Source organism: Acanthopagrus latus, chromosome 23 (assembly GCF_904848185.1).
Source record: "Acanthopagrus latus isolate v.2019 chromosome 23, fAcaLat1.1, whole genome shotgun sequence".
In the NCBI taxonomy this organism is placed as follows: domain Eukaryota; kingdom Metazoa; phylum Chordata; class Actinopteri; order Spariformes; family Sparidae; genus Acanthopagrus; species Acanthopagrus latus.
In genome coordinates, this window is record NC_051061.1 from 15,847,301 (window position 1) to 15,861,637 (window position 14,337).

A 14,337-nucleotide genomic window follows, 5' to 3' on the forward strand; every position below is an offset into this window, starting at 1 on the left:
CCTACCTCATGAATTTAATCAGAAATATTGAAATCTTTAGGGCATTTTGGCATTAATTTACAGGGAACTCAAGGACCTAGATCTCTTCACATACATAAACACACAAGAGTCACTCCATTAAATCAACACCAGCATTTTATTTTTTCTCCAAAAGCATGTAAAAAATAAAAATAAAAACAAGAAAGAAAATGCACAAAATGATTGTGTATATTGGCGTAGAAAGGGGGGCGCTTACATTTTAAAATGTTACACTTTCATACCACAACTAAGCAATAGAGAGAAGGGAGAATAGAGGAGAAAGACTGCATACACACAGTCCAAGCGTTCTTTTGCTGTAAGGCCACCTCAATCCACAGGTCAAGTCTGTAATACAGAATACATTTTCAAGGATGCATACATTTAGTCTAGATGTCGACAGCATTGAAAAGTAAGTCCACATCAAGTTCAGCACAAAAATGAAATGACTCACAGGTTTAACATTTAACACGTTACACTGCAATCATTCACCTGAGCCACTTGGCACCAGTGTAAAGTGTACCTTGTCTGCTCTGTTACACTTAAGAGATGCAATTCACAGATTCTGCAGCTGTACCTTGGCGAACTGCTAACGGAGAGTGACACAGACAGCATTTCTAGATACGATATTCTTGATTTTAAAGCATTCTCGGGGATCCAGAGGACCGTTGTAAAATGAAAAAGGGAAAATATAAAATATACATTGTCACATACAGTAGACTTAGAATTACTATACATTACGTGTGGATAAAAAGTGATTAGATAGGAAAAATGGCTGCTGGTTGAGTGAAATAATCCTATGTTTAAGAGGGGGCTCGAGAGAAAATAGGTCTGATTTTGAAAAGGCATGACTTTGTAAAGATCTGCGCACTCAAAGGTCTTGTTTAAAACAGCAATAAAAGGTCAGCTATTTATTTCTAAGGCTTCTCTTTAGAAAAACTAACATCTGTTTTGTGTTTATCTTTCTATTCTGCACAGCATGCTCAAATTCACAGTAAACCTTCAGTCACAAAAAGTATTTTGTGTCATTCAAGTGTCATTCAAGTCTCAGCAGTATTCAGAGATTTTCTACAATGAGATATTTGAATGGCTTTTGACTCATTCTTGCGTAGAATGAAAAAATAGAGGTGTAAATCTTGTCTAACTGGGTTAATTTCTCTTAGGTGTTGAAACAGAATAAGATAAAAAGTGGCTAGAGTGCAACTGCACTGCAGGCCGAGGCAACATATTCCAACAAAACTTTGAATAAAAGGCTAAATGTTGAGTTCACGGGCATCTTTTTTTTTTTTTCCTTTCACACTAGAAGTTATGTCACAATTTCAACAGCAGGGGGTGCTCTGCACTGGGTGCTCTGCACTGGGTCTAGCATGCAGCATGCAGGAGCACATCAGGGGGACCAACACTGTGACAAACCCTCCATCAGACACCTACTGTAAATTCAATATCAAGAAATAGGTCCAAGCGCTAAGATGTATTTAGCTAATAAGACAGGAGATGAGAACAGGAAGGCAATTATCTAAAAAGGAAACCTGTCCATGCTTACTGGATGGGAATGGCTGGGGGGGGGGACAAATAGTGATGAATGTTCAACATACTGTGACTGAATTGGATCCGTCAACGTCCCCATAAAAACCGTCCAGTTACACGAACAATTACAAATACAGCAAGGGAAAATCATCACAAGACGCCAACAACCGACAAGCGTGAAATGACGGAGGAACAAAACTGTGTGATTTCCTGCAAGGCTTAGGCTCCGTCCTTCAACATCCTCATTTGTGACACAGAAATGCATTTGTAATCAATTTACTCAAACGCTTGCTCCGCTTAAAATGTCTCATGACGGAGAGACGGAGGTTTAAGAACGAGGCCTAAGTTATCAACACCTTGTCCGGTGATCATGTGTGGTCATATGTGCACAACGAGAGTACAGTATGGTGGGGAATGTTCACTAATCACAAGTACAGCTCTATGTACAGATAGTATAGAAAACACAATCTGAGAATTCCATTTAAATTTCAGCCATAAAAGCTCAGAGAAAGATCAACTTATGCCATGACATCAATCAAATCCAAACTCAAGTGCTTCTAAAAACGAACGTCCTACGCATCTATGAAACAAAATCATTCACAACACAAAAGATCGATACGGTCATAAGATAAGGCTATTAAGACCCAGTCATCCCAACATGCAAGGATAAGACTCAGAGTGGTCAATAAAATAAGAACGAACCATGGGATGAAGCCACAAACAAAATTAAAAGACGAGAGGTGAGCCGTTGCTGATGTGTGCGGTTATTTTACAGTACTCTGTACCCTGTTTGTTCCTCAAATATATGAAACCTGACAAACTGACAGCAAAGTCACAATACTGAGGACTATTATTCTGAGTTGTGTTGAAATCAGTGAAAGTATACATTATCTTTTTAAAAATCCTTGGGTGAAAATTGACCTGAGTGTATGCTCTACTGCAAATCATGGATGCTCTGTGACCCCTCTGATATGTTTGCCTGAGCATACAGTTACTTGTTAAAAAAAAAAACAACAACAACAAAAGGGCGCAAATTATTAAAAAGAATAAAAACACCAAAATAAAAGCGATTTTATTATTATACTCCTCATACTGGAGAAGGCTTTTGGTCACAATCAACTACCAATTCCAAACAGGAAAATAAAGTTAAGAAAATACAATAAAATCAAACCCCAAATAAATCCCCAAAACTGATTTATTTCGAAGTGGTATGATTATGACTGGCCAGTCATTTCCTAGCTGTTTGTGCATGTATCTGTTCTGATGGCATTTAAAAAGCAAGTGAATGCGTGGGTGATTTAACAGTGCCCCAGCATATGAGGCACGTGTTCATCGTGATGTATTGGAGGTGTTAGGAGGAGGAAAAGGAAGAGGCAGGGTTGGGAAGGGATGGGACACAGGCAGACATGATTATGCCGTCTTTGTTATATCATCTGTCTCCTTGGAGGCCCAGAGCTCTTTGTGCTGTTTGCGTCCAAAGCCCTCGTCATAGTTGCCTTTGCTTTTGAACAGCTGCTGAAAGTGGGGTTTACAGTAGAATTCACCTTGAAGAGCTGCAAAGGTGCCAAGGCTGCCGAAAGAGAGAAGAAATAAAACAGTTATAATCAAACCAAAGGAATGTAAATAATTAAAATAGGGGCAGGCGATCTGACAGTTTTAGATTATGATCGATCATGAAGGTGTCCTTAGAGTAACTGTCAAGCGGAACATACACGTTGCAGTATTTAATGTCCTCTGACTACCGTTTCCAAACCTCACACATCCTCACTGACAAGAGTATTTGCACTATGTGAACAAACCAGTAGTGTGGCCAACTAGATGCCTATGCTAATCTGGAAAATTACTTAACATGGCTTTCCTTGGATGAGGTATTTCAAACAAAGAAATGTGAGTTACAGCTGAGAGTTCATATGAGAGGAGACAAACCCCTTCAAGCAACACTATGTAGAAATTTGCAATTTGTGCCCCCCCCCAGAGTGCGACACCAGTGTTGTGACGTAGTATAGTTGCTAACTTCAAACTAATACCCTCCCATTATCAATCCGTGAGGGTCGCGGGGATGTAACCCAGATGTCATTGCAGGGCCCTTACTGATGGCAGAGGCCTTCAAGCAAGGTGCCAACTGCACATCAGGAGCAATTTTGGGGTTCAGTATCTTGCTCAAGGATACTTCGACATGCAGCTCAGTTCCACCCCAGGGGAGCCGGGATTCGAACCAGCGATCACTAGTCGACCTGCTCTTCCCGCTGAGCAACAGCCGCCCTAAACAAATACCCCTTAAGTCATAACAATGTTACATGTTGAAAACTGATCCTACCCTCTTACTGAAGTTACAACATGCAGAAAAAAGAAATAGGTGGGTGGAGTGGATGTGACAGAGACACCATTCACCCTAATTCATGACGCTGTACCATCAAACACGTGCACACGGCTAAGATTCAAAACAGTTTAAACCAATTTGTTGAGGCTACAGACGGACTTCAAACAGGCATGGAAGAGGAGGATATCACGCTACGACACAGGATTACCAAGGAAGGTGAGGTCATTCAAACACTGACTGAGCTCTGGACTGAGCTGTTAACACAGGTGGTGTCACAATGATGGTGCATGTGTAGTAATAGTATAACCTGTGAGGGAAGAAGTGTTGAACAGCTTATTTTGGGGCAAAGTCACCAAACATTTTGCCGTAAGCAATTTTTAAAAATTATATTTGACTGCCGACTCAGTACTTCAGTACTACAGTTTATATGTAGTTTTTATGTACCAGTGACCACTGAAAGTAAGGTTACTGTTCTCTCCTCATTCACTTACATAGGGGCCTGGTCTTGTTAGCCCAAAATAACTAAACAGGGGCATTGCCAAGATGGCTGCCAAGTGGCAAGACTTAACTAAAAAGAACCCTGGTTGTAGCTAGGAACATGGCAGATGCAGAGCCGGGGGGCAAAAAAAAAAATCTCTTTAAGGCAATTTCATGTTTTAATGGTACAAATGGAGAACTTAGGGTTATTTCAGGTGTACCTCAAGTCCACTGGGAAAAAAAGGCAATTTAGATTGTGGAATGTGATTGTGATTAGACAGACTGTGATATTACTGTTTTCGGTCAGATCACCCTCCCTTACAGTAAACTATGTATGGTTACCTGAGTTTGGCGTTGCAGTGCTTGCAGCAGAAGCATGTTGAATGGAAGACCAGGTTGTTGGCAACCAATCTCTCCATCGGGTAGACCGTCTTCTCACATGATGAACACACTTCCTTTTGGGTCTTAAAGCTGAAGGACTGAGCATATAATATATACAGATTTACTACCAGACCCAAAGAAAAACAGGCCTCAATTCAAAGTGAGATGAAAGCTAACATTTACAAGAGACACAAAAAGCAGGAAAGACTTCCTATGCTCTGCTCTGAGATCAAAGGCTGATGGAAGTGAAATGGAGCAAGAGTAATGCAAACAGGAGAACAGAGACCCGTGAAAGGAGGATGAGAAAGAAAAGACAGCTGATGCTTATTTACCTTAGATCGCTGGACAGGTTTCTCTTCAGTGGTGCTCCTGGTCTCCTTTATAAGCAAAGAGGAACAAATTTAACATTTAAATAAATGTATGTAAAGACTGTTGTGTGGTTAAAAGCAAAAACAAATATTTGGGGAAATCTACAGTAGATACCCGTCACTGCATCAGAAGAACATCACATGTATGGAAGAAAAAACACCTATGTCTTTTCACTGTCCTCTTATTACCTTTACCAGTGTGTTAGTATTGTCAATCTGATCCCTCTTTCTCTCCCTCCTCTTTCTATTTGCTCCATCTGTCTCTTTGAACCCCTGGGAGAGGATCAGGTGCCTTCTGTCTGGCCATGTGAGCTGAGCTGTGGGACGCTCTGCATGGGGCTGCCCTCAACATAGCAGAACAGCTCAGAACCGACCTTCCAGTTGAGAAACTACAAATGAAATCTCTTACAAATGATATAACAGGACTTACACTATTCCCACTAGTCTTTATTTAAAAAAAAAATAAAAATGACTGACTTGACTGTGTAGTTCACGCATGTAATGAGGCCTTTCTTACACTCAACCTTATAATAATGCACAATTGTGGGTTTACTCTTTAATTCTCTGGCCTACATAAGACACCATATTGCTTTGAGGGTGTCAATGTTTTAGTAAGGTAATTACAGTTTGATTCACGATGACAAGAGGAATTGAGAAACTTCCCCCTAGGCGCTCAGAAGGTTAAGAAGGAGAAAAGCTTGCACGACCACAAGTTACACAGTAGTAATGACTACATAAGCCCTCTGGAGTATTACAGCCAGTCTATAGCAGCAACAAGCATGGCCACATCTTTAAGCAGGGCCAACAGGTAGTTCAAGCGGATAATAAACAGACGGAGAGACATTCAGGCATGTACACAGTAACTGCCATGGAAAAGCCAGTGTGCAGGGAAGAAGGGCAGCCTCTGTTTAGGCAAGGGAAAAGTCCACTGCAGACTTTGCTAAAACCCTGTTATGTAAGGCTGTTTGGCTGGAGCTGGAGGAAGTGGTGGAGGGAAGGGGGGTTCAGGGGCTGCTACCAGAGATGCAAAGAGAAGGAGATCTTTGGCATGAGAGGCAAATGCTGATCTTCATTTTTGCAGGTCTATAACTCATCAATTTTCAAAATGTCCTGCTTCGTAAGCAAAATAACCTTTCAAGAGTCCGCAGTAGTGTTGGAAGTGACAGAATGACGTGTATCATCTCCTTGGTGACCTGCTGATCCGAGTCGAAATCAAAACCTGTATTACTGACCAGTGAATTGAGTATATTGTACTGACAGGAACTGCAAGGGGACCTTCAGAAAAATTGCTGAAATACAGGCCATTTATCCCGATACAATCATCCCTCACATTACAATTATATACATATATCTATATTATAGATATATGTATGTAGACTATTTATAGTGTTTAACTTGCCATTCAGAAGACCATTTCCATTCAAAATGTCATTATGGGGATATCAAATTATTGGAACTTGGAGCTCAGTCATTCTAATTTGAAAATATGTCACTGCGTGGCCAGTAGCAACCTTTAATTGTGTATTAAGGACACAGTTAATACTGACAAAGGAGGTCCTGCTCACTGATGTGCAACATTATGCAACTAGTGATATTAAAAAGTCATGGCTACAACAGTGCAGTTGAAAAGACTGGGGCAGTAGTTGACAAACCTAGACTGTCTCATGGTATTCTTGTAGCCTTTCTCTATCTGTACTTGTTAATTGATCTGGAATGATAAGACTGGCCCGCTTTCATGAGCAATCTAAATGGCATGCATCGTAATTTGCATTCTATTTCTGACCCTTTCACCTTAATGCACCACCAAACATCTCAGTGCGCGGAATTGCAAGGGTGTTGTCTGCACTTACAAGAACCGGATGGCATGCTGTTGAAATGATTGGCTCATTTAGTGACTGAGGCCATGCAGCTTCCTGCAGTTGCAATCAGATCCTAAATGTCTGCCTTCTCCTCTTCATCCCTGATTTCTGTTGAAGCTCACTAAATATGTTGCTGCTAGTTAGCAGACAGCTCACACATTGCTGGTTATCTCTAGCAGGCTGCAGGCTAGACCACTTCCTGTTGCTGCAGAAGAAGCTGCTGAGCCAATGTGACTTTGATCTTCCCACAATTATTTAGCACAAATGAAAACTGATGTTCAAAATGGGTAAAGTTCTCACAGTCTTTTTGTAGAGAAAGTTTACCTCAGTGGGAGACTAGACGTCTAAAGCAGGAAAATTAGGTCAATATGGGCTTCATTTGTGACATGACATAATGTAACCAAAAAAGGAAAAACTGTTTTGAGTAAAGGCACAGAAGTGCCAATAGTTTTTTTTTTTTTTTTTATGAAAACAGGGCAGCAAAAGTAGTTACCATGTTAGGGGGTAGGCATGCATTCCAAACACACACACACACACACACACACACACACACACACACACACACACACACACACACACACACACACACACACACACACACAGATACAGACACACATCCTGGAAGACTTCAGATTAGCTTCTGCCATCTTGTCTCTTTTACCTTATATGTACATGAGTCTCAATTGTCACCAAACAGCTCAAATGTGGCAGGAAGTTGTTATGACACATGTGGCTTCCTCTGTCTCAACAGGGACAAACAGTAGCTAAAGTCCTAGCTGACTGTCATCCCAAGAAAATATCTGCCTATGACCACTCGGTCTGTATGAAGGCATTAGCTGCAGAGTGAACCAACAACATGAGAATTATGATCTCTCTTCAAAAGTATAAAAAAAAACAAAAAAACAAAACTAGCCTAGCTAATTAGGGAGACAAGAAATACTGCTAAATACATGGAGGGGTGGGAAATGAGGGCCTTCATGAGCACAGAACAAGGTGTTCAATGTGAACAAGAATAAAGAGGGTTTGTAGTGTAATTAATTAGCTCTGCTATGCACAACAGTGTTTTATCTGTGAAGCAATTTGACATACCAGTGTGTGAGCAGCCAGCTGGAGAGTTGTATCTTACCAAACAAAGACTACTTTCACACAAATGGTGAAATCTCCTTGCAACAGAGGTTCAACTCCTGCCTCAGGCCTTCAATCCCTGTATGTAGAGTCCTTGCTACAACTTTAATCACGAAATCACGCTTTCACGAAACAATGGCTCAAGCAGCTACAGCCAGCAGCTTGCTAGCGAGCCTAGCTTAACATAAAGGCCAAACTATGGAAGCTATGGAGCAATGTTTTTATGTTTCAGTCACTGGTTTGCTTTGTGCATAATGGCGCTGTTATATATACACACACTGCAATGGCATTCACATTATTTTACTGACTGACAGTCGGTGGAGGTAACATACCAAAAAACACAGTAATGCTCCAATAAAGGCAGCGTAGAAGAAGCCTGCTAGGTAGTATACTGATGTCAACAACTGATAAGTTTCCAATACTGAAGAAAAAACAGCCGTACAAGCGTAGAAAGAATGGCAGACAGATTACAGAGAACCTGGATGTGTACAAGGAATACAAGAAACCCTAATGTAATCTGTTATTGACTACTGTGTATCTTCATCTTCAAACCAAAGCACAAGTTTGGGGTAACTACTTGTGAGAATCCTTGAAAGAGCAAACACTCAAACCCTTAATGTCACAAATCCCACTGTCTATTCACCCCCGGAGGCCAAAGACCCCCCGATGTGATAGATGGGGGAGTTAAATGACCCCCATGTTTGGCCTTATTCTTTCACAATCAGTGAAAGATGTAATAGGTACTGTAGAGAGCTTTCCATTTTAAAATAATGTGTGAAAGTCTATCACCGTCACTTGACTCAAACAGGCGCCACAACTACAAACCAGACCCCTCTTGTCCAGATCTCAGTGTTTACAAGAGCTATCTGCTGACGTTAATCACAGCCGTTTAGAACAGTTACAACAACTCTTCAGAATATGACGGGGGTGAAAGGTCAATATGTTCATAAAAAGTTAAATAGGAGGAACTATCTGCTGCGTTTCTCTTCCTAGTGCTGATGGACACAACACAATGAGACAACGCTCCCCCCCCAACCCGCTTCACACTTGATCATTACTGAATACACACTGTGGTGCACGACTCACGCCGACAGGCCCCTAGAAGGGAAGGCAGGCGCTATGTTAACAAATGTCTTGTGTCATTAATCCAAAGCAAGGCTCCCACTCTCCCCATCTCTTATTTTTAGATATGTGATCATTGTTTAATCATCCGGGACAGCACAGTGGAACACAACAGAACAAACGTGAAGAACCTCATCCTTCAAACACAACAAATAAGTGGTAATGAGTCCATCTGTCGCTTGTCAAGCAGTTGAACGGTAAGCTAATCATAACAAACAACATTTTCCAGTCCAGTGCTAGCGGCGGCCCATGAGTCTTAAGTTTAATATTTTATGCAGATAGTATCTTACTGTATAATGCACTTTGCGGACCTGCAAGCCATGGCACTGGTCCAACGACTAAAACAGCCGCTGCACAGCAATCTTCCATCAGTAATTCTGAACATGAGGAGACAAAACAAGTTATGCAGACGAGGAGCCTGGGGTTAATAAAAAACTTTTTAAGTGATGGAAAAGTAAGTATTTGCTGAACATGAGCTTTTAACACTTGACTGGCTGAGGAAATGAGTAGTATCCATCAGAGTGCAGATTGAGGTTCACCACACCAGTCTGCAGAGTAATCAAAACTGTGTGATGGCGTGGGGCGTTCGGACAGCCGCTACTTCTCTTTCCTTTTAGAACTTCCTGTACAAGAGAGTGACGGGGCAGTTTTCAGTGTCTGGAGGCACAGGGCATTAAATGCATCTTTAGTCCACTGACAGGCACTTGTTTTTTCACTTCCTGTCTGGAGTGGCTGTCAAGGTCCAGATAACACCTTTTAAGTTTGATGCAAATATGCAGCTATGTTGCCTTAGTATCACAAGCACTCAAAACCTTCTTTACTTGAAGAAATTAGCTGCCACTTAAGATGTATTAATTAATATGGACAACTTATTCTGTCAATTAAATGTAAATCTTTTCTTTCACAATTTCCTATACCCTCCAATGATGTCCACAAATGTCTGGTGTGTTGTTTAATTAACAGTACAAACCAAAGACAATTCGATTTACAATTACATAAAACTGTGTAAATGAGGGATTTTTGAAATGTTTGCTTGAAAAGTTACTTCAAGCATTAATCAACTATCAGAATAGTTGGTTATTTTTTTTTGTTGGCCCACTAATTTGATTAACCAACTTATTGTTGCAGGTCTAGATGACGTAAAGACCAAAAAAAAAACAAAAAACAAAAATTGAAATGTTGACTTGAGGGAGAACTCCATCCTCTTAAAGTAAAGGTCACCAAACACTCACATTTTGCCTTGCAGACATCATTTCTGAGAAGCAGGCTGCCCTTTCAGATAGAGAAAGTAATACTGATTGTTCCCTTGTATTTAGCAGTCAGCAACTTTTGCTCACACAAACTTAAGTTCTGCACTGCAGTATCCGTCTGACTGTGCTGAAAAGCCCTAAGTGTTTCCTTTCATTACTTCTTTAAAAGACACTGCCCGAGGGCATAATTAGAACTAATCAAGTCCTCTGTGTCAGAGATCCTTCAAATACCAAGCTACGCAGGACTGTTTTCAATTCACATAATTCACAGAATCTGATACTGAATATAAAGCCATAAAAGGCAAATACAATTTCTGTTCTTACAAAAATAAAAGTATTACGTCCCTCATTTTTGACCAGTGTTGGACTCGGTGATGTTCTTAAAAACTAATGGCTGGTCCTGGTATGCTGAAGCAGCTGGTCTGTTTATGTTTTCTCAAAATTGCAAAGAGAAAAACCAGTAATTGCTTGTCAAAGAAGACCTGGAGCCTGTATTGACTTGACAAGGCAGGACACGCTGCCTTGTGATGGTAGAAACAGCCTTGAGTGCTACAACTGATCAGATGTTATCACAGAGTCAAGAAGAGGGGAACATTTCACAGCCAAATTCTCCTCCAGGACAGGAATTCAGGATAACATGCCCCATCCCGTCGTCCAAACAAAATCTCACATGCAAATATCAACTCCGTGATCGCAGAAAATTTCCATCACACTGGAGGCTCCTTAACTGGAGACTTAAACATTGGGAAAGTGAAGGACACGGGACAGGGAAACTAGTGTTTCATGCTTTTTTTCCACAATAAGGTTATAGGTTAATGTTGAGAGAGAACATAAAAAGGTCTGCTGTTGACTGATGACGCTGTGTGGAACACTAAACAAAAAGAGTTGAAAGAGTCTACCCTCAAGTCTTTTCAAGCCAGATAGCCCTCATTACATCAGCTCCTAAGACAAATCTACTACTCCACTTCAACCCCTTAAAAATCTGACTGAGAAACCTTTTTTAGGCCTAAAAAGGTGTCTTTATGATGCTTTGCTTACACAACCACCCTGCTTATAAAACAAGAAAATGACAGGGTATGAGAGAGAAAAAGGGACAGGTATGCACTGCAACTATCACTCTGACTGTTTTTTTCCTGCAGCTCATTTGTCTGGACCTGCTGGCGACCCATTAATACTGTTCTGCACATCTGACAGCAGGAACCCCCCCCCATCCACCCAACATATGGCACTTCTGACATGCAAACCAAATCAGGTTTTTGTGCCATTAATGGTAATTGTTTGATGGAAGAGCATATGGTAAAAAAAAAATGAAAAAAAATGTTATTAGTCCTCACTGCAGCTTTGTGCAAAGTGCTTTGTCTACTCTAAATCCACATCGTTTGTTTATTTTTTTAAACAAGTCAAAGTGCAACAACAGCCTCTCAAATCCACCAGAATACTGACGTAAATCAGCTGGCAGAGTGGGGTGTCAATCTGTGCTGTCAACTCTGACTTAACAGTTAGGCAGCCCACTGACAGTGGCAGGAAATGAAAATGACCATATACTTGCTTAAGCCTTGTCGCCATATGCCAGGGCTATAATGACAGACCGCTGTAAATGTGGTGCCCTGGATGGTTAAAATGTGGTTTTAACCAGGCCACAGAGCAGTTTATAAACTGCTAAAAAAACACAAACACAGGAGAGAAATTTCCATCAACAGTGAAACACACGTTTTCTTCCACCTGGTGTGAGAGCTTTAACCCTAATGCTGATTTATGCAGAGGTTTAATCCAGTCACTCATCCATTTGGTATTACTCGGCTCACAATCTCAGCAGCTGTAGGTGAGCTCATGAGCTGAAGTGGACATTTCTGTTCCCATAATGGAGGTCTGGGGACACTCGTGTTTTTGAAGTAGATGGGTTAGACCATTTAGCCATGCTTTATACTAATACACTTTATTAGTTTTTTCCCCAGCAGATTCCAATAATTACCCACCATACTAATGACATAACAGATAATTTCACACATCTGTATATTAAAAAGAAGTCCCCAACCTGTAGTATATGGATGCTGGATGATTTGATGGGAGCACTGTGTAGTTTTGAAGAAATTAAACTCAGAAGTTTGATTATTATTATTATTTTTTTTAATACAAACTCAGAAATATTTACCATTTCCATTACTGCATAAACAAGCTGTTCTCAGCGGAAAATAAGGTCCCCAGAACACAGTTTGAAGCTAGAAAGGTGGCAGGGTCCGCCACATATAAACAAAGTAAGAGTATGAAATCGTGTTGTCTTTTAAGGTCAGTTTGCTTTTTCAGTCATGACAACAAATAGTGGTTTACTTAGTATGTTTATGCATAAACAAATAATCGGAGCATGTAGATGTTGCACTTGTTCAGTTCATAAAAGCAATTTGGCTTCATGTTATCATCTCCATCTATCGTTTATAGTTTCACTGACACTGATGAATATAGCTGATGATGTAAATTTCCATATTGTGCATCCCTGTTTGGTAGTATCCCATTTACATGCTGCAACTCTAAGCATCTTATCCTGGGTTAAAACCTGGATCAGTCCTGGCTTACTGAAACTTGGGTTTGCCGGCTGAAGTACTGTGGCATATAAAAGCTTGTCAGATACTGATGATACTGTTATGTTCGTGTATAATGGGATATAAATAACCAGGTTTGTCCTATGTACAAGAGTAGAACCAGAAGAAAAGTCTAAATACAAGCATAACCATTGAGAACAATAAGGGTATTCCTTATTATTAGTAATTGTAAACACCCCATTTCATTCAAAACGCTTGAAATGGATTTACTGCTTTGATTTGTGTGCATATTTGATTAATTTTGTTTGTCTGAGGGATTACCTCACTTGGAAATCCCTATTACAGCCTACTTCACTGTCTGAACATGCTTGCTTTACTACAGACCCTTATGTAACACTAAGCAGGTGGGACCCTACATCAGGCCAGTTTTTTGAGCACATAACTGCAAAAACAAAGCAAGACAGAAAACATTTTAACCTGCCAGGGCTGAAAACCGCTAATAAAGCAAAAGAATAACAGAAAATCTCGCCACAAATTGTACCCCAAAACCACAAATTGGCTGATAAGGAGGCACAAACGAATTGATTTGTATCAGTTTAAAATAGAGCTACTGATATGAGTTTGGACAGCATGTGATAAATGTAATGTAATGTAATGTAATATTATTCATTGGGTTTAAATCACCTCGTCGGTTGGTAATAATTAGCCATCAAGCTAGCTCACTAATAGCGGTGTTTTTGGGGGAACACGAAGGCGGCCGTTAAAAATGTCGCCCAAATCTAACAGAAACCCTCATTTAATGTTTCTTGGATTATAAAAATACATTTACACCCGATGCCCGTGCAGTGGCTGGCACAACCAACCGGCTCCTGGTTAGCTAAACCTTTAGCCAGTGGTCGGACATCATCACCTCACCTCATCTCACAAAAAAAAAAAAAAAAAAGAAGCAGAGAGAGGAGAGCAGCGGAGGGAGGGGAAGCTGCAGACACACACGGAGCAAATAGACGAGAAAAGGCACTCACCATCTGCGCTTCTTGTCTGCGACACGCTGGCTGATAACGCACAGTCTGTTCACTCAGTGGCCGGAGGCTGATATTTGCTTTCTCATTCACTTTTGTGGCAGGCTTTGTTGTAGACGCTGGCCCCGGTGCCGGTGACTTTCTACCCTCCGCTTCGCTCCTCGTCTCTGTTTTCAACAGAACGTTTTTTTTTTTTTTTTCATTCAGCAGGATGTCGCACGCTATTGGTTCCCATCTGCCCCGGATGCGTTCAAGGGCTGTCGGACAAACCACAACTGGAAGTGGAACAAGGATGTCACTGAAGCTTTCGCATAATACATGACCCTATTTTTTTTTT

General features: G+C 40.8%; 1 protein-coding gene across 1 annotated transcript; it reads right to left on the minus strand.

The window, feature by feature from the left end:
• Window positions 1-117: 117 nt before the first annotated feature.
• limd2 (LIM domain containing 2) lies at window positions 118-14,192 on the minus strand. Its single transcript, XM_037089384.1, has 4 exons — window positions 14,004-14,192; window positions 5,053-5,097; window positions 4,682-4,818; window positions 118-3,112 (listed from the first exon to the last, which is right to left on the minus strand). The coding sequence occupies exons 1-4, from the start codon at window positions 14,004-14,006 to the stop codon at window positions 2,953-2,955; spliced, it is 345 nt and encodes a 114-aa protein (XP_036945279.1). The 5' UTR covers window positions 14,007-14,192; the 3' UTR covers window positions 118-2,952.
• Window positions 14,193-14,337: the final 145 nt, after the last annotated feature.